Source organism: Passer domesticus, chromosome 12 (genome assembly GCF_036417665.1).
Source record: "Passer domesticus isolate bPasDom1 chromosome 12, bPasDom1.hap1, whole genome shotgun sequence".
Taxonomy (NCBI): domain Eukaryota; kingdom Metazoa; phylum Chordata; class Aves; order Passeriformes; family Passeridae; genus Passer; species Passer domesticus.
The window spans coordinates 19,826,268-19,852,075 of NC_087485.1; the positions used below are offsets into that span (position 1 = coordinate 19,826,268).

At 43.2% G+C, this 25,808-nt stretch overlaps 1 protein-coding gene and 1 long non-coding RNA gene across 4 annotated transcripts in view; one reads left to right on the top strand and one right to left on the bottom strand.

Annotated features, from left to right (window-relative positions):
* The window catches only part of BEAN1 (brain expressed associated with NEDD4 1), a 58,809-nt gene extending 42,862 nt beyond the window's left edge, over window positions 1-15,947 (bottom strand). For all 3 annotated transcript variants that reach the window (XM_064387050.1, XM_064387051.1, XM_064387049.1), the window contains exons 1-2: window positions 15,820-15,947; window positions 14,498-14,572 (exon numbers count right to left, since the gene is read on the bottom strand). In XM_064387050.1, coding sequence (XP_064243120.1) covers window positions 14,498-14,572; window positions 15,820-15,850 — 106 coding nt within the window. In that variant the 5' untranslated portion in view covers window positions 15,851-15,947. The remainder of the gene's footprint in view (window positions 1-14,497; window positions 14,573-15,819) is intronic.
* Window positions 15,948-16,286: 339 nt separating this feature from the next.
* On the top strand, window positions 16,287-25,754 carry LOC135279588 (uncharacterized). Its single transcript, XR_010346803.1, has 6 exons — window positions 16,287-16,948; window positions 17,616-17,791; window positions 20,864-20,940; window positions 21,078-21,228; window positions 21,999-22,083; window positions 23,188-25,754. It is a non-coding gene; the product is annotated as an uncharacterized LOC135279588 (long non-coding RNA).
* Window positions 25,755-25,808: the final 54 nt, after the last annotated feature.

The following is a 25,808-nucleotide window of genomic DNA, read 5'->3' on the forward strand; positions in this document are numbered from 1 at the left end:
TGCTTTTATCTATATAAAATCCTTTTCAGTTCAAAAAAGGTGACAATCCCTATGTCTCTGAAAAACTCTAAATAAATAAACAACAATTTTAGATGATATATCTATTTGTATGCTTAATCAGTGCCCTTAAACAGCATGAGAAATTGTCCAAGGACATACAAGTAATGGATAAGTGATATGACTGACACATGCTTTAAAGGTATCTATTCATAATGATTGAACAGAAAAACATGCCGTAAGGGAACTATACTCTCTTCTTGGTTCCTGGTTTTTATTATTTGTGAGTTTCATATGAAGTAGATGAAGTCTTTGTTTGCCAAAATAAAAAGAAAATTAAATTTCTGAATTGAGATACCATTAACTGCAAAATAAACACAACAAATCTAAGACGAAAAAGAATAATGATAACTAACATGTAAAAGGTATTTTCATTCATGCTTTATGGCTCAAGGATGTAGTTCTTTAAAATGACTGTTGCTTTCAGAGGACAACACAAGGTGCTTGGATCCTGCCAGGAAGTCTTAAATGTCCTAAAACATATTAGGATGAAACAAGTATATCAAATATACCAAACCTATTCTGAAGGAACCAAGGTGTTTTCTACCCTATGGGCTAAATATTTAGATGTCAGTATTATAAAACCAGAAAGTCAGAAATTAGAACAGTGAATGATTCAAGTGGAGTGCCTCTATCCTGCACACAGACAGGAGGAAAAGTAGTAAATATGATACATATTTATTGTACATATTTAGATATATACTCATCACCAAGATATTAGTTAATAAGTATGGTATATAATTATATACCATATATTATACATATCTCTATAAATATTATATATAGAATATATATTTATTATATATACTGTATATGTGTGTGTATATATATGTGTATATATATATCTGTGTGTGTGTATATATATATAAGGTATATAATTATGTACCTTACATAATGTTACCTGTCGGGGTCGGCTGTCAGTTGTCTCTGCCCCAACACGGGAAAAGGTGGTTCTGGGCAGGCCGCACTTTCGAAGAAGTCTGGACTCTTGCTTTTGGTCTTCAGTTGAGTTTATTGTTCCTTATCTACAAAGTGTTTCTGTCTGTCCAGCCGAGGTCTGATCAGCAAGACAGCCAAGGGCACTCTCTCCTGCCCACGGGGCGCTTGTCTCTTTTATAGTGAATACTACGTATAAGATATTTACCTTCAATTTCCAATACTTTTCACTCTTGTTGGCAAGTGTACCTTCACCATGAACCAATCCACACATGCCAACATCATCCTGAACATGGATGCCAAGGAGAAGAAAGAAGAAGGACAAGGCACGCCCAAATCCCTCCATCTTGGGACTCCTGACCCCCATGCACAGAATTCCAAACCCCCTGTACAACATACAAAAGCCCCCTGTACAGTGCTCCAAAATTTTCCCCTTCACCCCGTGATTGCTACTACTGTGCTACTTAAACTTTTGTGGCCTGTAATTCTTTATATAAGGTTGGCAATTGCTCCATGAATTAAGATCGAATTTCCAGGTGTCTTTGGCTTCCTGCCAGGGTCTCCAAGCCCCTGCCAGGGCTTTGAGACATCCAGGGCATCCAGAGAGATGTCCCGGGTTCCGACAGTTACCTATACATTAGTCACACAGGTGGGGGTTTCATACACAAGTACTTTTTCTTGTGCTGATTTAGCCACACGTTCATTGATGATGTCCTGATGTGGACACTGCTGCTGTGGAAATGTGCCTGGCAGCCCTTGGGTTCTGTCTGGCTCTGCCCTGCATTCGTGGGCAGCAGCAGTGCTGCTCTGGCAGGCTGGCAGGGGGAATGCTGCCCCAGGGTAACTCTGGGGAGCTCTGCTGTGCCTGCAGCTCTGCTGACAGGCCTTGCAGGCTGCTCTGGCAGCCTGTCTGGAGTGCCTCTGTGTCTGCGGGAGCTGCTGCTGCCTCAGGGGGGACACTGATCCCAGGGTCACCCCTGAACAGTCACTGTGTGAAGACTGAAGATCATCAGTCCTTGCACTGACAAATAATGAATTTTCCCCCAGGCAGTTTCTGAGTTCTGTGCACTCCTGTAACTATTGCAACTGCTCTGTTGGTTTGGAGCTCTTAATGGCTGTAATGTTCAGAACAAACCCGTGAGTACTTGACTCCTATTTTGTCAGCTGTCATTCTTGTAGCTTTTTACTAGCACTGAAGTGACAGCTTTGCATTCAGAAAAAAATATATTTACATATATTAAGAAGATTGTTGCCAGTCACTACTTTATGCACACCTTTATAGAAGGGCAGAAAAGAACACATTCTTATCTGCAATGCAATTCATTAAAGGTTACCATGGGATCCTGGAAAAATGCAAGATCATCCAAAGTGGTGTGTTCCCATTAAACCTTTCACAGCCACACCCAATATGTTTTCTCAGGGGAAAAACCACAACCCCATGTCTAGCTGTAATCTCTGCTGATCAGGTTATGAATTCAGAGTGTAATAACATGAGATCATATCTAAATTCAGGTCTTATGTTCCTCCCATGCACGTTACTGTAAACCTTAGTAATTCTCAGTGTAAAGTCATAATCTTCTGTGCTCCTTGGATCTAATCTGGATGCTGCTCTATTGTCAGAGTGTTGTGTGGGGCTGGAATTGCTCTGGGCAGCTTGGGAGTGGGTGGTGCTGAGCAGGGATGGTGGTGAGGGCCTGCTGTCCACACTCTGCATGTCCAGAGGGTTTTACTTTTCATTTTTCCTCCACGTATCTCATGCCTATTGGAGGATGGGGTGTATTATTCACTCCTGAATCTCATTTTTTGGGTTACTTTCACCTGAAGTGTCTTTATAGTCCACTCTGCCATTGTAACATCTGGTCCTTCAATTGAGACCATGCTCTTCTGTGTAAAATGTCATGGTAACTGAAATCCACAAGTAACTAGTGACAGCATGTGATCAATGCTATTTGTAGAGTGTAGAATAGAGGTCTAAAAGCAGTTTGTCTCTTAGATGTTGTTAGTCACAAAGTGGGTATGCTAAAAGGAAGGGTTCAGTGTTAAAACTGTAGCTTGACATTAACGTGTAAACATAACAAGGCAGGAACTGAAGAAACTGAGGTGGTTACATCTCCAAGTTTGCTTGTAAACAGCAGCTGCTGAGACTGCAGCACCCTTGTGTTCAGCAGAGATCTTTCAACACCTCCTTCAACTCCTTTGCAACAAATCTGGTTTTAAAACAAATGGCTAAAACTGTCTGCACTGTGTACCAAAAGTACCCCATGACTCCTTTAAATACACTGGATATCTCTCACCTGGCAGTAATTCTGCCCTCTCCAGCTGCCAAGCATCACTTGAATCAGCTGTGAGGTGGTCTGGTTATTCACACTTCACTTCCAAATGCAGAGGCCCAGCCAGCAGCCACTGCTCTGCAGAGCTGCCAGTGCCTAATTGTTTCTGCCTTTCTTAGCTTTTTTTTCTTCCTTCTCCCTCCTCAACTGGCATTTCAGGGCAGTAGCTTTCATAATACATTAGCTTAATGCACTCTGAGCTTGACCACATCTTCCATTCCCACTGCTGCCTGAACCACACATGGTCCTTGAACTCAGCATCCAGTATGAATGATTTAGACAGATGAATGAATAAGCCTCTAAATATCCATGTCCTTGCAACAGCAAAACCAGATGAAGCCTATTGTTGAGAGCAGCCCATTGCTGCAGACACTGAGCTGGTGAGCAGATGGATTCACATTCACAGAATGAGGGCACGATTCAGGAAAAGTGAAGGGTAACTCACTTGAGCAGAATTTCAAGGACATGTGGACTCTGCCACAGTCCCCTTCTAGTGACAACACAGCCAGTGTAAGAGGCAGTCTGTCACCACAGTGTGGTTCATTTTTACTCAGCAGAAGGCTCAGTTAATCTGAAAGGAGGAGAAACAATAGATGATTGTGTAACAAGCAATTCCTTCTGAAAGTCAATCTTGCTGCTTTTGAAAGGCCCGGCTGGATGACAGCTCTCTCTGCTTTGTCAGGCCTGAAAAGGGTCTCAGACTGAAACAAACCCTTCCTGTCCTGTTCCGGGCATTTTCCATGGGTTTGAGCCAGAGGAGGTCCAGCTGAAGCACACCAGGGAAATCACAAGGCTCAGGTGCCTCTGAGCCCTCTGGCTGCCTGATGTGCTTGAACACCCAAACCAAAACAATGCATCTTCACCCCAGTTGAACACAAAATGGTCAAATGGGGGGAAAAAGAGATCTGTTATCTTCCATAAGCCTGAAGGACTGGATTAAGACCTCCTTAGCTGTAAGTATAACTCTGTCATGGTCCCTTTCCAATTTGACAATTAAGGGTAGGAAATGAGTCTGATAGAGTGGGGAAGGATTTTTTCAATACTCTTAATAAAGCCTTGGGTGAATTTATGGAGACATAAACCCAGGGTTGGTTTGCAGAGACATGGAATCCTATCCAGTAGGGTCTGCAGCTCTGCCTGAAGCCAAATGTTTTACTGGCCCCTCAGTTAAATGATTTGAAGATGTGTCCCCGGGCTACTGTTGGTTCTGGGGAGCCGAGTAGAAAACTGAATCACTCCCCTCTGCCTAGAGAAGGGAAAAAAGTAATTTCCTCTTGTCCTTTGACAGTGCACTGGGGTTCCTTTTATCTTTGTGCACACAGACAGCAATGAACAGACATTTCCTCCTCTCAAAGGACAGATGGTAATAGTGAGAAAAGCAGTTTCAGGTCATGCTAATATTCACCTGTACAAAATATATTTGCATCAGAAATGGGATTGTGGGTGGGACTGGTGTCACTTGTCACATCTGAGCAGGGCCACCCCTTGCCGTGCCAAAAGCTCTGAGGGTTTGGCAGCAGCAGTTTGGCTTTTCACGTCCATCAACATTCAAAGAGCAGCTGCATGACACAGCTTAATGGGAACTGGGGCATCTCTGTGAAAGAAGTACATGGGGTTTTCTTGTGTGTTTTACACTTCACAATACAAAATATCCCATGGAATTTCAGTGTCCCACTGAACCATCTAAACAACTGAGCAAATAATTGAAAAAAGAACTTATCATGTAAATATATTTCAGTTTCTTAGGTTACAAATCTATTAACATACTATATGGAACAAACAGAATTATGAAGATCGGGAAGTCAGAAAATTCTTCAGGAAAAGGGAGGTTAAAAACTTCCTACATTATTCAAAGAATATATTATTTTATAATTTTTCCCATTTTACCAGAAGAGCTATTGAAGGTGATCTTGTTTGGATGGTACAAAAATGCAAATAGTTGTCTGACAAGTGCATCCGAGTGTGCACTGACACACGTAGAATCTTCCAATAAAGAAAAAGAAAAGCAAACCAGACAGAAAATAGTTCATTAATGACTAAATTAAATATTTTTAAGTTTGGTAAGGCAGAACTTTGTGCAGAAAGATTCTTTGGAAATCAGCTTTTATTTTCGGCAGAGTATTGTGAATTCAGGTTGTATCCAGGCCACTTTATGTGAACAATTAAAACATTCCAGAGGCAAGCAAAGGTTCAGGCCCAGCGTGAAGAGCAGGAGCTCTGGAGAGCACAGGCTCAGAGGTGCAGGCTGGCACGCAGCAGAGCACAGGCACTGCTGCCACATGAGCTTTGTTAGCTCTCCAGGATTTTTAATATGGAACCTTTTGTCACCCTTTACAGCTGCAAATCCTGCAGTTTGGGTAATTGCTCCTGATTTCCCCTCCTGCACAGCTGCTCCAGAGGAAGATGGCAGTGTCCCCAGTTCATAAACATCACCAGCACTGCCACAGCAAATCTCAGCCTGGGCCCTTGCACCTGCAGCTGTGCCACCTCCCAGGACCACAATGCACCTTCAGAACATCATGCTGCACCTCCCAAACAGCCTCTGCATTTCTGGCAGGCATCTCAGACAATTCCAGGTAAAACTGCATGGAATTCCCAGCAATTAACATTGTGGGAGTTCCTGTCTGGGTGTGGGTTGTGGGTTGTTTTGCTTGCTTGTTTGTGGGGTTTTGTAAGGGTGTTGTTTGTTGCTTTGTTGGTTTTGGGGTTTTTCGTAGAGCTAATAAAATGACAGAAGCAGCTGCTAAGCAATAATACTTTGTGGTGCCAAGGGTAGTCCTTGTGTAAATGGAAACAACTTTTATTGGTGTTGGATTGGTTAAACAGTCATTGCAAATGTCAAACAGAAAAATTATGTAAAGGGAAAAAATAATTTATTAGGAAATTTATTAAAGTAATTTGTCCTGGTAATAAATGTCATATTAATTTTCATATGTAAGTAATTGTCATATGTAAGTAATTGGTGATATCTTCCATAAATCTGTTTAATTCTGAATCTATTTCAAAGCTGTCCTAATGATTTTAAACCTCTATGAAGTTGCTCCAGTTTACACACTTTTGTATCTTCTTCACTGTGCCTGTTTTCACCAGTTCATCACAATTCTCCTCTACCACTGGCTGTGATGTCACCACTTTTTGGACATATAAAAATTCTCTACAGTTCCTGCAACATAAAATTCCTGTTTTACCTTTCACCACTTCACTGACTCCACTTTTAAGGTTGCTCTAATCCAAACACCTCATGTCCCATGAGGTAATGCTGTCCTTTGTGTGCTGCCAGCTCTTGTGGAACTGGGGAAGTCACTTGAGATCTGCCTTTGTAGGAACACCAGAAACCCACAGTGATGTTTTGTTAGCCTCAGGAAGAACCATCCAGATTGTAAACCGTAAAATGTTACATGGGCAGAGCCAATTTCCTTTGGACCGAGACGCAGTGGGGTACAATGATGGTTAAAAAATGGGTGTGCAAACCTATCCCAGCTGTAGCAAGTGCAAATTATGTGTTTTGTGAATCCAGATGATACAAATGTCCCATCTGTTCTCAAAGGGAGCTGTAAAATAATCCCCAAAATGATGAAGACTAAAAATATGCCAGTGTTCTTTTGAGGAAGAGAGTGAGGCACAGCCAGCAGGCAGGGACAGAGGCATCACAAACTGACTGAGCAAATAATAAGCTTTCAGTTCTTTGCAATGAAAATTCTTTTGAGACTGATTGTTTCACTGGTGGAAAAATGCATTACTTCCCAAGGTGATCCTTCTGTCCCAGTACATGCTGCCAAAAGGTATTTTGTCTTCAAAGCATGTTTTAAAACTAAAAATTGATTTGAAACCTGTTTTTCCTATGGATGACAGGGAGCTAAGAAGCCTCTCTCAGAGGAGCCCTTTCTGGTTCTTCACCTGTTCCCATCTGAGAGGGCCATGCATGGGGTGCAGGGTGTGGATTCTAAATCGGCCCACGTTTGATGGATTTAGCAAGTGGAAACTGGTAATTTAGGAACATCAAAATGGCCATGTCAAATTTAGGCTAAGGGGCAGTATTATATAGATGTAATGCAAAAAAATTGACCCACAAGTTGAAAACTAGTCTGCATCAATATTAAAATACAGCAATAAAAGGTAATAGTTTGCAACCAACTAATTTTCCTGTGTCAGTAATACCAATTTTTTTAGCCACATGTCCACTGAACTGTGTCTCTGTTGAAGTGGGTACCCAGTTGTCACCACAGCCAGTGAATGAACCACTCATGGCCCAGGTTGGGGTGATGTTCAATGCTCTGAATATGTGGTCTAGATAAGCATGGCATAGAAACCTGTGCCAAACACAATGTAAGGAAGACAATTCTCATCTCTGGTGACTTCTTGTGTGCACCAGTTCCTCAATATTTGTGCATTGATGGCAACTAAATAAAAGTACAATAACCTTAAACCAGAGCACAGACACAGGATGTCATTTCTGTACTACTACAGTATCTTAATACTGTCTTTATCCCTGCACTTTACTATATTGTCCTTGGCTGTATTTGGGAACCATAATTTCAAAATCTGGGGAAAAGTTCTTGTTTTTACCTCTACAGATGCTGCAGCTCTCCTTAAGAGCTGGAGATCTTATGTCTCCAACTTTAGGAAAATTTCCAATTTATAGCTTGCTTCATTCAGTAGAAATGTTTGTTTGTTTGTTTGTTTTTAATCAGAAGCACAGAAATAAAGCTCTGAATTAAGGGATTTTTTTCTATTTTTAGCTATCAGGTTTTCAGATATCTTTCAGATTGATTAATAGGATCAAGTGGCAACAGTGCAGTTTCAACTCATGTTTCCATTTAGGATTGTGCTGTTCTAAAAGGAAAGTATTTTATAAAATTGTCCATGTAGTTAAACAGTATTGGTGATATTCTGATTTTGTGCTCTCCCTAAACACCAGCTTCTGGTTGGTATTGCTGCTCAGAGATGTGCTGTTCAGCCAGAGCACCCAGCAGGATGCATTGGAACTGTTTTCAGTCTACTACTGAATGTCCCACATTCTTTCTAAAGGAACACCTGATTCCACAAATGTGTTTACTGTGAGGAGAGTGATCATTAGTGCAGTTTGATGTACTCTTCAAATGAAGCACAAAAATCGCCCCAAATAGCTCCTCCTTTTTGCTTCGCTTTGCAGAGTGTGTGTTCCTCCCTTAGCACCAAGTTCCAGGCCAAACCACAAATCTTTGGATTCATGTTTCTCTCTGGATGTGTCTCTGAGGCAGAGTTGGAGTCACAGTGACTAGATATTGTTGGGCTACTTGTCAACATGGCTGCTGTAATAAAGCAGCAATTTGTCTTTAAATATAAAATAAAATAATAAAGTAACTCACAGTTAATTTACCTCTCAGAGCTTTTATCGTCTGGTCAAGGCAGCAGGGCTTTACCCTTTCTCTGCTGCCCAGGGAGTGAGGGTCCTGTGGGTCCCTGTGTAATCACTGCCCTTGGAGCAAGTTTCAGGGCAATACATTGAGGTGACAACAAGGAAACCTGGTCTGAAAACTTCTAGAAACTCTGGTCTTCTGTGTTGGGCTTTCTGTGACCAACTTCTTCAATAAAGCCTGGTACTTGTCGCCAATTGTTTGAGCCTTGTCTGCTGTGTGTGTTTGGAGAGTGAAAACAGCCAGACTGTACCTCAGTGGTTTAGCTTAGAAATAACCAAAATACTGATTTCTGCTAATAAGAAGAGATGTTAAAGTGTGGATTAGAAGCAAAATTCAGTATGAGGGGGTCATAGTAAGAACTGGTCTTCCAGCTGGGACCAAAGAGCTCACAATTGCTCCCACCCCGAGAGGATCTGGGACCTCTTTTGTAAAGCTCATCTCTAAATCCTGAGGCCTTGCTGTAGAAATCCCTTCCCCAATGGAATGGAGACTTCCCTGCATTTGTCATCTAGCCATAAAAAACATTGCAGTCCTCAGTAAGTGGAAGCAGAATTCAGAGAATTCTTCTCTTGTTAGCAAGAGTCAGTGGCAGGGAATGGACAGACACCAACCCAGCAGCCAGGAGAGCCAGGCTTTCTCCTTAAGTTCCTGTGTAATTTAAAACAACTGACTTTTCTGCCAGCCTTTTTTCCCTCTGCCCACCTTTTGTGTTTTCTAGATACCTGTCATCTCAAAGGACAAGGCCAGTTGTTTTGGGCAGAACCTAGAGTGATTAAGCTTCAGTTTCAGTTGGGGCTTCTAAGTAGAAGTAATCTTGTAGAAATTTTGCAGCTAAATCAAAATAAAGCTGGATGCTGAAAACCTGTGAAGATCAGATGCTTACAGAGATGCTTTTCCTAAACCATAAAACTAATAAAGATTACTTGTCAATGAAGGGAAAAACAATTGCTGAAAGACAAATCCTCATTTTAAAGATGGAAACAGAGGGATTAACATGCCTGCAACTAAAAGGAGCAATTAAAAGATAAGAAACTTAGAATTAAAGAGCCCACAGAAAACAAAGTGTCATAGAACTATTTGCATTAAGAGTAGACAGAGATCACGGGGCTTTGGCTGGAATGTCCTTTAGTGAATTATCTTCACACAAATTCTTGAGGACTGTAGGCTTCCATATGTCATACAATATAATTAAAAAAAAAAAAAAAAAAAAGTCAGGAGTATTTCAGGAAGTTCCAGCAAGAAATGTATTAGGTCTTGGAGCTAAAATCCCAGTTTGCATAAATGCTGTCAAAGCCAGCTGAATTGCTTCTGCCAGCTCTGAGCTGGAGGCCAAGTCTTCAAAGCATCTGAGGACAGAGATTGTAAAGAAGCTTTACAGAGGGGTCCACCTCTCCTGGAGACATGCTCTGCATAAAGGTATCTGGGCATGTGCCTGAACACAGAGCTCAAACAGGATCTAAACCAAAGCTCCCCTCTGAGAGGTTTCTTGATAGAGCTGCTTGTAGCAGCTTGATGAGATCCCCGCCAAAAACTGAAGCATCATTTTATTTATTTGCTAGAGAGCAAGTTTGGACTAGACTCTGCATGTGTGCAATGCAGGTGCATGGGAACTATGCATCTATTATTTCCTAATCTATTATTTTGAGTGGAGAAGTGTGAGTTGGGAGAAGCTGCTTGAAATGAAAGCATTAAGTTAGTAGGCACAATGGAAATGATTGAAATGGAGTTGTCAGCCTACATCCTTATACAGGAGGATGAGAAACTGTCAGGCTTGGAGAGAAATGGATCCCTTCCCAGTGCAGATTCCAATTAAAAGGTGAAGAAATTATTCTTCATGTAACGGATGACTTCAGGCCATCATAAAGTAAATTGATGGCAGAAAGATGCTGGCTATTACTTAGTAGAGGAGAGGAACAAAGGATTCCAAGGTGTGGTTCTGGAGGTATTTGAGCATCCTTCTCTCCTGCCCAGCTGGAGTCATTAAAACGTGAAGTGCAATGTGGAAAACTGCAGGGAGATATGAGGTATGCCCTTAAGGAAAAGGAGATGGGAACCTCCTTGGCAGCTTCAGAAAAACATCCACACTTGGAGAAGAAATAGAATGAAGGAAGAAAAGAGCAGATTATTCTGGGGATTACATTTTGCTGTGCACTATAGAGGGGGCAACTGCAGTGCATGTCCCTCAGTCTGGCACCACAGACCACGTGGTTATCTGGCATTTTTGAAAATGGGTGGTGCATGTTGGTGCTTTGATCACTGACACTTCTTAAGGCGTCCCACAAGTGCAAGGGGATGTCCTGCTGTGCTGTGCACAAGTCTGGCTGCAGATCTGTCAGACTGTCAAACTCCTGGCATCCTGCACCTCCCCAGGCCAGCAGCTCCCACCAAAGCTGGAAACAATCTCTTGTCCTTCTGCATGTCTCACATCTGGGACGGCCCAGAGAACTCCTGGAGGTGCTTGCACAAACCCCAAATCACCCAGTCTCTTCCCTGGTTTGGACTGAGGCGCTGGGCTCTGTGCCTGGGGATGTGCAGTTACGTTCCTGTTGATGTTGTGCTTCCTGTCACTAGGAATTGTGTTCATGCCTCAGACAACTGCACTAAACTGGCTGAGTTTGGAGTAGGAAAAAGACAGGATGTGCCTCTAGAGCTGCAGAGTCCCAGTAGAGAAGGCATTTTATTCTTGCTGTGTGCGGAAAGATTTCCTTGTTTATGAGTAGAAGTTTATTCATCCTTTCACTGTTGTCCTGGGGTCTCAGGGTGCAGCTCTATGTGCTGGAGTCAATGGCAGCACAGCTGGCAGACAGCTGTGCTCTTCTGCTGTCCCCGAGCCAGATGCTGAGGGACAGCCTGCAAAGTGGCTCTACTGATTCCAGGATGAGGATTTTCTGCACTTTTCCCTTCTGGGAGGTGTCCCTGGGGCCTGTCTTAGGTGGGTTTTTGTGCACAGAGAGCCACAGTAGGAACACTTCTGTTCCTTCTTGGTTTGGTAAGAGAATTCTGTTTAGCTAGGACAAGTCTGTAAACTCTCTAAAGATTCTAAGACAGGAATCTTAGTGCTGGATTTGGAAATGCTGTTTGTATATTTTAAAGCTTTAGGTTTTGTCATTCATGCCTGCAAATGGATATTTTACATATCTCTGGACATTCCTTGTGCTCTTATATATAAAAGCAGGGATGTAGTTGAATTGGACAATCATAAATACTTAATATTTGAATACACAGAATCACTAAATAGCTGGAAATAACTATCTTTTTATAATACCACATATGTATTGGCAATCTGCATAATTGATTGAATAATCAGTTGGTTTGATTGCTTTTACTTGTGTCTACAACCAATTTCCTCAGAGATAAATCTCAGAAGTGCTGGGAAGGGGGTGGAGGAGGCAGGCACAGGCAGAAAGGGAAGGCAGTTTGCATAGAACAATTTTTCTGCATTTTTATTTCTCTGACAGTTTTTGGACCCCTTCATTTAAGCATTTGAAACACTGACTGAGGTTCATGACTGCTGATTAATAATATATATTCATTGTCATTATTTTCTAGAGATAAATCTGACTTTTTATTCTGAAAACCAACCAACCATCCAAACACAGCTGACTAAAACCTAGAAACACTTTGCAAAGAAAAGCCAATGTTTCTCTCAGAAAGAAACATCTAAAGCAACAAAGTCAAAACAAATTCTATTTCTGACTAGGAAGTTCTGTTAAACTCTGGCCCTGCCAGCCCACCTTGGCTCTGTGTTGTTGAAGTCACTGGGCTCCATCCCTGAGTATTCTCCTACCTGGACTTTGCTTGGGTGACTTTTCCCCTTTGTCCTGGCCTAGAGCAGGACTCTCCAGGCACAGCTGACTCTGTATGGGCAGAGCTGCAGTACTGCTCCTGGGCCTTTGCCCTTGCTTAGGAAATTCAGTGTTTGGGCAGCAAACAGGTCTGGTACCTGGCCTACAGGAGTTCTGTAGAGGCCACTGTGGAGTCTCCTTCCTGTGGTACCTCCAACAGCCTGGGATAACTCTGGTCTCTCCCCATTTGCTGTAAAGGCATCCCATGAGCCACGGTTTCACCTGTGGCTAATGCCCACCTGGTGCTGTGGTAATGTTATCTGTTCCTGTCAGTGGAACATTTCAGAGCCTAGGCATTATAGGAATTAAAGCTGAGAGCCCTTGTGGAGAGGGCCAGAGTGTCAGGCCTGGCTGAGCTGGAGGCAGTCAAGGCTGAAGGAAAATCATGATCTAAACCACTTAATTTTGTAGGCACCTGTGTGGAAATGCGAGTAGTCCTCAGACTCCTCTGAACTGGTTGCTGCAGTTGTTCTATTACAGAACTCTGCTGATCTAAACCCAATGCAACACAAAGCTGTCCTGCAGTGAAGTGCTGGGAAACATCACTTTGTGCATTATGTAAACCCAGCATTTCTGGGGGAACATAATCTCAGCATTCTTGTTGCAATATTGACCTGTAACAACACCAGCACAGCACAGGGATTTTCTTGCCGAGCCCACAGGCAGTTCCCTAACAAATGAGAGACTGCCAATGCAGTTGTACCAATGTCCACATTTTTGTACTGCTATTAGGTGTTTTCTGTGACTTGGGTGATGCCAGTTGGGCATCTATTGGGCAGCAGCCACTGACTTTGCAGTTGCCCTTCAGGCCAGCTTTAATGTGGTGTTTCGGAGGAGTTTAAGGGATTACCAGGCAATCTGAAAGACAGCACCTGGCATTTACTTGGTTTTGCACTGTCTTCACCTTTACCAATGCAACTCTGCTCTCAATTACCAAAGTTATCTTAGGGATAGATCCTAGAAATCCCTACAGTGGCCACTAGTTCTGACTATGAATAATTTCTCCAAGTTTGCTCTCATGATAGGTTGTGACAGCAAACATTAAAATGGGTTTGATTTCTAGTCTATGAATGATTGTAGCTGTCTTTGTGTTCCTCCATGTATGTTCCAAAGTAAATTAAGGGAACTTCTTGTCTGTTCTTCCCTTAAACTGCACTTTTAATTGTAGGATTTCTCAGCCATGATGGGCATGAACAGTTACAAAGTCACAGTCTGATTATAACATTCCAGCACAGCTTTTCTTGAGCAGCAGCCCTTGCTCCAAGAGGGCTCTTGCTGAGTTTAATTGTTGTGTATTTTTCTCATTTTGCATTCTTCCATCCAAGACACTGGACAGGCTGCCCTGCTTCCCTGTGTGCACGTGGTTTTCTGCCAGAATAGGACCAGTGACATGAGCATAATTGGCTTCTATAATGCTGTATTTCCTTTTCAAAAAACCTTCATGTAATGACTACAAAAGGCAGTCATAAAAAGGAGAGCAGAAGGAAGTCAAATGTCAGGAATTGTTTTATTTCAATGACTGGAAGTAATTTTTAGCCACATTTGTTTCACTAGTGAGTGCCAAAATGATATAAATTTTTGACTGAAGTAAGTGTGCTCCATTTGTCAATTTGCTCATTTGCTGTTGTGGGAGAAAATGCTGAAAGGAGGATTTAAAAAAAAAAAAATTGAAGTACTTGTACCTGACACTAAATTTTATGGTCCTTTATTTCAGACAATTCTGTCATCTCTGTGAGTTTGGTCTGCCTAAAGATGACAACGTTAAGGACATTTCTGTTAACTCAGTTTTCTCTCAGTCAGGAAGCTATTTGCTTTACTGGATTGATGTTTACCTGCTAGAGAACTTTAAATATAATATTCCTGCATCTGTACATGACTGCAAAGCACACCAATAATGCAGTTAAAAAAAAAAGAAAAAGAGATTACTTACAGAGATTGGAATAATTGCTGCCTATCCCAATACTGATGGATCTTCCAGAGATGAGAGGAAGATGGAAGAAAATAACTAAAAAGGGAAAAATGAAGAGAAAGGTCCTTAATAGCAGTTTGGTTTTGTTTGGTACCAGATGTGAGTTGAAGGCATGTTGCATTAAGGTTCACCTGCTCTCTCTGGGCAGGACTGCACATCTCAGACCCTGAGTGCATACACAGATATAGTTTGAATGGGGGAAAAACGCCAAACAAACCATTGCTTCATACTTCTAGGAATCCCTCCTGTTCAGGAAATGATATTAATGCCTCTCAGATTCCAAACCCCATGTATAAACAACAATGTGTTATATAAATATGCTAATTATTGTTAAGTCATTCACCAGTCTCTGAAACAGGCACCTACCACTGTAAAACCAAGTAACTCCCCTGATTTGTGTGAGTGCAGCTTGAATGCATCAGGCATGTGTGTGCCAAACTGGGTTGGAATAAATTTAGTCTAAAATCTGATACACATACTCCCCCTATGCACTTAGGCTTTAATATTTATAACTTGCTCTTCAAAGATTTATATTTACAGGCAACAAAATGCACACGAGTAAAACGTGTCCTAAATAACCAAATCTTTAGATTTCTTAAAAGATGAGCTCGTTTGCTAATGCAGACGGATTTAAAGCCTGATTCCCGAGAGCCGCTCGCTGTGTCACAGACTTGGCTCGGGGTCTCGGCGCTGCCCTGCCCTGCCCTGGCCACGGCGGGCACGGCTGGGAAGGGGCTGGGAAGGGGCTGCTCCCTCCCGGGAGGGGGCCCGGCCCACACAAAGTTTCGGGCAGGGGCCTTCGGGCTGTGGGATCCCCGCAGCCGCGGCTGGGCGGCAACCCGCGGGCTCCCTCGGAGCCTGCCCCGCCGGCCGGGACCGGCCCCTCGGAGGCGGCACGGCTTCTACTTTACCCCGGCACGGCTCACGCCTTTGCCCAGCTTGCTTCATTCCTTACCCCGGCTCGGTTCAGGCTCTGCCTTTCCCCATCTCAGCCCCTTTCCCCAGCCCGCTCCAGCCCTGCCTCCCTCAGCCCGGTTCAGCTCCAGCCCCTGCGTTCCCCCTCACCGGCTCAGCCCGTGCCTTCCCCCGGCTGCTGCCTTCCCCTCACCGGCTCAGCCCGTGCCTTCCCCCGGCTGCTGCCTTCCCCTTCACCGGCTCAGCCCGTGCCTTCCCCCGGCTGCTGCCTTCCCCTCACCGGCTCAGCCCGTGCCTTCCCCCGGCTGCTGCCTTTCCCCTCACCGGCTCAGCCCGTACCTTCCCCCATGCCGCCCGCCCTGCCTTACCCCAGCCCGCCGCCGTGCCCGCTGTCTCCATCCGCCCCCGCCGCGGCTCCCCGGGGGCCGGCGGGGCCCCGCCGCCTCCTGCCGTGCGCGGGGCCGGAGCGGGGCCGGGCCGGAGCCGGCGGCCCCGGGCTGGGGGCCGGGGGGCGGGTGACCCCCGCCCCGCGGGCAGGGCCGCACATGCCGGGGGCAGCGCGGGGGGGCCCGCGGCCGCACATGCCGCGGCTGACCCCGCCGCTCATCCCTCCCGCGGCAGCGCCCGGCAGCGGCCAGCGGCGGTAGCGGGGCTGCTGCGGGGATGCGCTGCCTGCATGCGGAGCTGGAGGCGGACAGCGGCTCCGGAAAGCCGAGTCCAGCCCAGCGCTGGGGCTGGAAGGGAGGGAGGGACTGCCTGGGGTAAACCCACGGCGATGGACGGGGCTATCGGGCAATGCGGAGGGTACAATTCCGTGGGGCTGGATGGGGTACTAGGAGGAGGATGTGGTCACGTAGTCCAAGCGAGAGCTAAACCCACTTTACAGCAGTAACATCTACTTGTTACCAGGGGTCTTGGGCACGTTTCTCACTGTGCTTGATAAATGCCCTAGTGCTGGATGCAGGGGGAACGGGGCCGCAGCAGGTACTGAAGGGTGTGAGCTTTCATAACTGGTTGTTTACCTCTAGGAAAAGCATAATTAGCTTTTTAGGCAAAGAACGTAATTTTCTGAATGTCCTGTCAGCAGTTTGTGGTTTTTCATGATCCAAGTTCCATTGGCAGTATCTGTCACCCACGCACTCTTTAGTTCTGCAGGACGCTGTGGAGTGGTCCCACTGACCCTGTTTGTGGGGACATGGAGCTGGAGCTAAAGAGCCTTCTTTACTGCCCTGTCCCTGGGTGGTTTTGTAGCCTGGAGAGCAAGTTCTCACAATGAGAAGGGCTTTGCTGTCAGTGTTTAGGCTGTTCAGCTTCCCCGTGGTTTAGCAGTGATAGATGCAGGCCTGTAATGAAGTTTGGGGTAGATGTAAAACATGTGGTAAAAAGCTTCCTGCTGTTACTAATCACCCTTTTTTTCCATTTTCTTTTCTTCTTAAATCCAGGCAAGCATTAAGGGAGTCTAAGACAATTGAAATGAGGGTTTTTGGGAATTTACAGGTGTGTTTCCTTATGGATCACAGAAACCTGTACCTGTTGCCAAAATTATAGTATCTTGGTACCCTAAAATCCCTTAAAATGCTGCTGCAGAAGTTGCCTTGTAATAAATTTATTCAACCCCTCAGAATGTCTGACTCCTTGAAAGACTCCTTGTTTATAATTTCAATAAATGGAAACTTCATGGCTTCCCTTTAGGGGTCTTTGTTGTTTGGTTATGGCATGAAGGTGTGAATCTGTACACATCAGAAAATCTGATTTTCTGTGTGTTGGGTTTTGGTTATGTGCCCTGTGGCCTTGTTCTGCCTGTCCAGAATCATGTATGTGTGTAATGCTGCACTTTAGGATATCAAATATTTTCTCCACTTTAAAGTTCAGGAATTCCTAATGTTTAGCAATTCTGCAAAATTTGGTGATGACATCTTTGTTCAATGGCACTTCACATTTACTCGCAGTATCAGTATTAAGTTTAGTCCTGACAGACTTGGGGTGTTAAGTTTGACTGAGTTATCCATGCTCAGACAATTAAATAAGCTCACAAATCCTGGAAAGTGCCTTAGTAACTGACTTTGGATGCAGGGGAATTGCTCAGTATTTGCAGTTCTGAAAAAATCTCTCAGCTTGGATTTAGAGCCCTTTCTGTGAGAGTCTTGTCATTTTGCTGTTGTAGGAGTTGCAACACGGTGCCGACAGGAAGCATCAGAGCCTGCAGGAACATCCCCAAGCTAACAGGAACCTCTGGAACCAGCAGTGCTTGCTGTGCCCAGCTGCAGTGGACTGGAATGGTGTGGGCTTTGCTCACCCTGCTGATTTCCAAATCTGCATCACATGCATGGGGAGATGGGGGTAATTTTTTACCCTTTTCTCTGTGTGTTTTTCAGCTTTTAGACTTTCCCGTTTTGCTCCTTCAGCTGTGCAGCTGAGTGGAACCTGGCTGTGGAGTGGGACTCGGGCCAGAGCCAGTGCAGCAGTGCTGAGTTGTGTCATGGGGATACTGTGGATAGTATACATCATTAGTTGCTTCTTCTGGTAGCATCTGCTTTTCTGTTTTGGTAAAATGGATTTGTATTAAAGAAAACTTGCCACAAATAAATTATTTAACACATAGGAGTTTGCTTATGGATGCCATTTGGGAGAGCTGGAACTAAAATAAAAACTATTCAGTATTCCTGCTGCTCTTATCTATTACTTTGGGTTAGTTTGTCCTTCTTGGGACATCACAGAGCAGGAGAGACCAAGGCAGAGCCTGTGTGAACCTGAGTGGTTCCCGTCTGAATTCTGCCATCTTCTCATTTTTTCCCAGTCTACAGAAATGGGGAGTGTGACTGACAGGGAGCCCAAGCTCATTTGGGTAAAGTTTGGAATGGTATTCCTTATGGATGGAGCTGCACAGAGTTGCTGTCCACAGTGGCTGTTGCCCAATTTACAGATAAGGAAAAAAAACACAGACAGATAATTCTATTCTTGGATTATTTTAAATTTTCTTCAGTTGAGGGACTTCATTATAAAGCTGCCGTCAGCACAGTGACAGACCTTGGCTCAGCTTCCCATCTCCTGGGGTTTGCTTTGGGATCCTTGGGGCTGAGTGGAAGCTGCAGTCTGGTAGCCAATTTTTGTAAGGCAAAATAAATTTTTGTGCTATAATGAGATCACTTTTGACTGAGAATTTTTATGTATTCATAGCAACATGTTTGGGGCATACTGTTTACTATGTCTTTTTTTTTGCTTTGTGGAAAAGGTGGTAATGAAATAAATGTCCATTGGATTATACAATTAGTTGTAGATAGAACACCTCAGAATGAGCAAAATCAGTTATGGGAACAGGAAAGTCTTTTCTGCATGGAAAATCTGGAAGCAGTGAGATCTCATCACTGCTGTAGAATCTGCAGAGCTTTCTGCCCTCGCGTCACCTTGGGCCAGCTCATCCTGCCCTGTGCTGGGCATTGCCAGTGCTCTGGCACTGCTGGAGAAGTGATTACACCAGGCTGGGCATTGCCAGTGCTCTGGCACTGCTGGAAAAGCTGATTACACCAGGCTGGGCATTGCCAGTGCTCTGGCACTGCTGGAGAAGTGATTACACCAGGCTGGGCACTGCCAGTGCTCTGGCACTGCTGGAGAAGTGATTACACCAGGCTGGGCACTGCCAGTGCTCTGGCACTGCTGGAAAAGTGATTACACCAGGCTGGGCACTGCCAGTGCTCTGGCACTGCTGGAGAAGTGATTACACCAGGCTGGGCATTGCCAGTGCTCTGGCACTGCTGGAAAAGTGATTACACCAGGCTGGGCACTGCCAGTGCTCTGGCACTGCTGGAGAAGTGATTACACCAGGCTGGGCATTGCCAGTGCTCTGGCACTGCTGGAGAAGTGATTACACCAGGCTGGGCATTGCCAGTGCTCTGGCACTGCTGGAAAAGTGATTACACCAGGCCCTGGGCTCAGGGAATTCCTTGTTGGAGTCTCCATGGTGTGGTGGAGCCGGCTGAGTAAAACTCAGCCTGCTTCTGAGAGCAAGAGACGTCAGGGAAAGAGGCTCTGGAGGTTGGTGGGAAGGATCTCATGCTTTCATAGCTCCCTGGGTTCTGAAATGTAATAAGAAGAGTCCTCTGAAGGAAAAGTTTTCAAATTTTCTGAAAAAAACTCAAGCAAACAGATGTTTGTCAGGTTTTAAATACTTTCTGAGTTTGGATTTATTGTAGAATTACTAACAAAGGAATTTCCTCCTTGCTGAAAGCTATTTTAATGAAAAGGGCGGAATTAAAAAAATATATATATTTTCTGTAGAACATTTTTCAGTTGGCATTTATAGGACGGGTAAATTTATTTTGAATAATATTTTCTAGACTTTTAAATCAAATGTTTTTGTTCTTTAGGCATAAAATCTGTGAAAAGGAAAAATAATTTTAAATTATTAATACAGATGAAGCACATCAGTAACAAATATTTCACAGCAGCCTGAAGACCCAAAGGCAGAAGTCCTGTACTTTTACCTGCCATGTAAAGGAATGAAACCTGGAATGAAGAGGCTCTCTTTCTATAACTGCCATGGCAGGAAAGGATTCTGTAGGAATTTTATGCCGTGCCCAAATTCTCAGAGGCTGTTTTTCTGATTTTTAGCTTGCCAACTTCCTATTCTCTGGAACAAAAGGTGCTCTTGGGCTCTGGGGGCAGGTTTAGTTTCTTATTTATTCACCTGCTTGCAGACCTTTGAGGAAGATGGTGAGTTGTTCTGTCAGTGCCTGCTGTATATTTTTTTTAAATATCTGTATGTATGGTAAGAAATAACTTGGTCCAAGATTGTTATTGAAAATCCAGTATTTCCCCTAAATACATTCAGTCTTCCTGATGCCAATTTTTAAGGATGTAGAATGGAAAATTTCATCTCAGTCTTCTTTTCCCTCTCATTCTCTGACTCCTTAATTAAATTTATATCTAATTATGCCATTTATTTTGTGTTGACCTTTCAAAGACCTTAGAGCACCTGATTGTGAATGTAGAGTCTCAGGGTTTATTTCCATGGGTCCTTGAATGAATTTGTTATAAAGGCTAATGTCACTTTCAGAATTAAGGGTGGCCAACGGATTGCTAACAAATAGTAACAAATGTGTCCCTGAACTATAAATATACCTAAATATATAGAAACAAATAGTGAATTATGTCATACACAGCATTTAAAATAAGGTAACACCACTACCACCAGCAATAACAGTAAATCTGCATGTCTGAATGGTTAAAACCCTTCTGTATGTTGTAAGTCCACTCTTTGACATGGGTGTTGCACCTGGTACTGAAAATCCTACATTTGGATGATCAGATCCACCTGTACCCACATGCATGAAACATGGATGTACCTGTTCCTAAGGTGAGGGGTATGCATGGCCCTGTGGGGGAACAGGCTTAAAATCTGTTTTTTTGGTGCAGAGTCCACATCCTGTATTGGCAGAGCCCAGTGTGTGCATCAGATGTCAGAGGAAGGAGCAAAGAAAAGGGAAATGAAGGTAAGCTCCTACTGCAGAGTAGTTTATTGACCATTTAAAAGATTGCTGGTCAGTGTAACCTTCATAAAGGTTGGCACTTTTATGATTTAGTTGTTATTTTTTTACACTGAAATGAAGTATTCGTCATTTATTCTCAGGAAGGTTTTTAAACGAGGCTTTTGATAGAGGGCAGAGAAGACAGCCCTGCAGTGCTGTTAGTACAGGCAAGAATGAGAATCCAGCCATGCCTTTGTTCACCCGAACCAAAAGTACAAGTGAGGAAAAGGCAGCATGGCAGCAGCCCAAAATGTAATTGTGAGCCAACATTGATTTTATCTCTCTGACACCATTGTGTACTAACAAGAAATACTTCATTCACCTTGAAGTACAAAACCCCATAATTCATTGTTTGTGTTTTACCAGTGAATGCATAAGTCAGTACCTCTCCACTTTATTACTAGTTTATTTATGAAGTGTTTGTGAATCTGCAGAGCCTCTGAAGGTGGTTAAAAATTTATAAATAAGCAGAGGTGCAAAGTTCCTCACTGAAGCTGTGAACTTTTTCATGGTAGTAAGGAAGAGATGCAGACTGGAGACCAAAATGCTTGGGGAGGAACCTTGGAGCTCATAAAATCCTCGTGCAACCCCAGCTTGGGCTGGTGAGGGCAGAATAAGGCCCTGGGAAGGCTCCTGCCCCAGAGCAACTGCCATGAGGTGCAGAAAACAGTGACAGAAAAGAACTTGCACAGGGAATGATGCAAATACAGGCAGATTTTATATGAAACATGAAAAAAAAAAATCAGCATCCTCCAGATTTCCTGACAGACTGGCACCACTCCTGAAACAAGACATGTATTTTTATAAACTATTTATTAATGGTTAAAGTAAGGGTATAACCTGTTCTTTAGTTTAACAGTTTTGCCCCATGGGAATAAATGTGCAGTGATAAGCAGTCTGGTAATTAGTTTAAAACTTGAAGAGCAGAGGAGTTCACGTGCTAGGAGAGAGGAGCCCTGTGATAAATGATGTGGAGAGGTGGAAACCAGGGCACTCAGGTGCCTTGTGCAATTCCTTTGCAGAGAAATGCGAGGCAGGCTTGGGGACAGAAGGAACAGAGCAAAGCAAAGGAGAAGGAGCAGATCCAGAGGTTTGCAACACAAAAAGGTTGTTCTGGGGTTTGGGGTAAAACTTGGGCAGCCTGGGCAGGTGTTTAATGCAGTGGGAAGAGCAAACAGGGTGGCACAAACTGATAAAGAGATACCAAAATCAACTGAGAGGGGCTGGGATGCTGCAGCCCTCAGACTGCAACAATTTCTGGTCAGCCTTTGTGTAGGCTTGGGACAGAACACAATGTTCCCAAAATTGCTGGTAAGATTATAAAGGAGCAGTTGTGAATTGAGCACTCTAAGGTAGAAGTGAGCCAGAGCCAGTACAACTGTCTGCAGAGGGAAATGATGATGGAGTAGCTGGGAAAAGAGAAGGGAATTGAAGGGGAAGGAAGGCACAGGCTGCCTGAGCTGGTGATTTGTAGTTAGGACAGACACTTTTGTGTTCCTTAGTACTTAAAAGGACAATTGACTTTTATCAGAAAACAAATAGAAACAATTGAATGGTACAAACACAAGCACTGGAGATGTGTCTCTGCCACTCTTGCTTTCATTACTTTGCAGAACAAGGTGGACAGAGGAGCTTGCCCTTCTTACTAACCCAGATTTGGTCCAAGCTTAACTGAAAATGTGCTGAATGTCAAACAGGGGATGCAGAAAGTCAAGGGCAACTAGATTTTTAATATTTGTTTTGGTTGGTTATTAGCTTGAAAAGGGACCAAATTTGGTTTTGGTGGGTTTTTTTGTTTGTTTCTTTGTTTGTTCTGTTTTGTTTTGGTTTTAAATTTGATTTTAATTCCTGTGTATGCTTTGTACTTTATGATTTGGAATAGGTTATATTTTAGAGGCTTCTTTATTCTGGTTATTATAAGTTCTTATCATTAACTATCTGTCATTAAGCATTAAAGTATAGCATGAACACAATGTGCAGATTCTCATCCATGAGCTCTGATGCTACTTTTTTTCAGATCTCTAACAAATAAACCACTCCCAAGGTCTACAAAGTGTCCCAAAATGAGCACCTGTTACATATTAAAGTATTCACTTTACCCTAAGAAGCTTCAGAATTGAGTCTTGCTGTTATGACTTGTTCAAATATTACTTTGTTTTTGACATTTGTAGCTGAATTTTATATCTATTTCTATTTCTAATGTACCAGCAGTTAGTTTTTCAGGTCTGCTACACAACAATGTAAGTGTCTTACGGGAAAAAAGCTGTTGTCCCAATGACTGTGTTGCTTCTTTTGGATCATCCAGCATGAGAAACAAGGATGTTATCCAGTGTTGATGTGCCCAGAAGTCACCAGGAATATGACATTTGCTCATGTTTTTGCACTGTAACATGAATTCGATTCCAGTGCCTTTACCTGGATCTCTTCCAGCAGTTGAAGATCCGCCTAAGAATATGAGCATGCAAAGGGAACAAAACTAAATAAAATACAGTATGAGCATCTGACTGCCATGCTCGTCTAAAACTATCTCTCAGTAGTTCTTGCTTCTGCTAATAAAACATTCAGAGCTCATTTTACTATTTCTGAAAGTCACCTTTACTCAACCCATCACTGCAGAGGAAAAGAACTCAACCTGTGCTGCTTTCTGCTTCCACATACTGCGTGAGACTTTGGGAATGAGCTTGAGAGCCTTAAAAAATAACAAAGAAAAAATCCAACGCAATTGTTCAGGTGCTGGAATATAATAAGAAAGTCAAGTCTTGCTTATTCTGGGGCACTTGGATTGCTGATACCACCAGTAAAGTTTGGATCTCAAGAAGTTATTTAAACAATGCTAGACTTTGGTATTTTATATGTAATACATTCATTGCAGGTCCATCTTCAAAGTAATATCTGTGGCCAAAGGTTTGATAACACATTTCTTTTAGCAGTGAGTAAGGGTCAAGATCAAAACCATATAGCTATTAATCTTAGGACTGAAAATATTTGTTCATATATATATATATATAAAAATACAAAAATGATTCTATATTATCTCTATTGTCAGATTTTGAAATATAATGTATCTATTGAGCAATTATAGCATGTTTTACCACCAGAAATATTTAGTTTAAATGCCCAAGTTTTAAGGAGAGAGAACATGTGGATTTGTAAATGCCAGATGCATTTGCTGTCCTGGCAAGGAAAATACCTTTTTTCTCTTATGAATGCAGCAATTGCTAATAACATGAATGCAGGGGGTGCAATGTCAGTTTTTCCAGCCAGTTTCTAGTGATCACACTTTAGAATGGATATGTTTCCCCTCTGCTCTGAAATGTGAGATTGAATTGGTGGAGATTCCCACGAGAGCTGTCCAGGAGCAGTTGATATCACCCCTCTGACTGCTGCCTGTGGTTCTTTGGGAGCATGAAAGCCAATGCCAGCTGACACGTGCACCTGGCTTGGCAAATACTGATAAAAAATTCAGTGTTGGGCCTTGATACTAAAATCAAAATTAAAAAACTCTGAGGATTTGTAGAGAGGCTGTCCTTGGGGAAGAAAGGGTGCATGATGAGAGTTGGAGCATGCTTTAAAAAGGTGAGAAGGCCTTGTTTCTGTTGAACATGTTGAGCTAACATTGCTTGCAGTGCCACAGCACAGTGACCATGACTCCTGCTTGTGCATTTGGAAATAAAGACAAGGACTGGGAGTGAGCACTGCCCAGAGCCCAGCAGGGAAACCTCAAACTGTGCTGCTGCTGGGGCAGCAAGGTCCTTGTCCCCTGACTGATGCTGGTTCTCTGGGGCTGAGTTAAGCCCCAGGTGATGCAGGCAGAGTGCAGCTGACAGTTTGCTGTGTGGGTGGCTGTTTCTCAGGGTATGAAATGCATGAAATGATCACATATTCAGACAAAAGCCCCGGGGAAATGCATTATTTACCACCCTGCCTCCTGCTGGTGTTTAGTCTGGAGCTAAGTGCAGCTTTGGCTGCAATGATCAATGTGCAGAGCCTGTGGGGCTGCCAGGAATGGATCTGGGAGCCACGCTGAGGACCAGCTTTTCTACTGCTTTCAAAATCACTTTGCATCTGACAGTGTGAACTGGTGTTGGAATAAATCAGCCAAGACTCCCTTTTCTACATGCAGAAAGCCAATTCTTTATTCACAGAGCTCATATTTGTAGGAAATATCAGCACTGGTCAGCAGTACAGTGAAACTCAGTTCATTGGCCAGTAAGGGCTGTTGCTTATGTCCATCAAATTTTCTCTCACTCTAGATATGCTTACATTTTTCCTCTGTGGTTTCTCTGGGACAAATCTTATTGTTTACACAGGTGCATTTGTTTTTCACCCTCAGAATAGATTGTTGTGTTAAAGGAACTTCTCATTTTCAAAATGGCTTCACATGGGAACTTGCAAATTGCTTGTGAGCTGCACTTAGAAGAAAAGCCAGGCCAGCTTTGGCAATTTTAGCAGAGTGAGGCCTGATTTCATAAGGCTTTTCTTTCATAATTCTTCTACTTGTCTACAACATCTCACCCTTTTGGTTAATTTAAAAAAGGCTCATATGTTCTCATGTTAAAACAACTTACTCTTGTGAGGGTATTATCTCATTACGGTTATCACTGGTTATCTCTTAGATATGGGATAAGATACATAGAAGACCAATTACAATTAACAAAATGTACCAAATTCTATCATGTCATTGACACAGGGTTTCACAGCATGAGAAAACAAAACAGCAATATTCAATGTCTCTTAGGGAAATGTAAATAAATGACTATTGTTTTAAAGTCCAAATAGCTGAGACTCAAGAGAAAGTTCATTAGCTGGAAGTGTTGATCTTTGACATCACT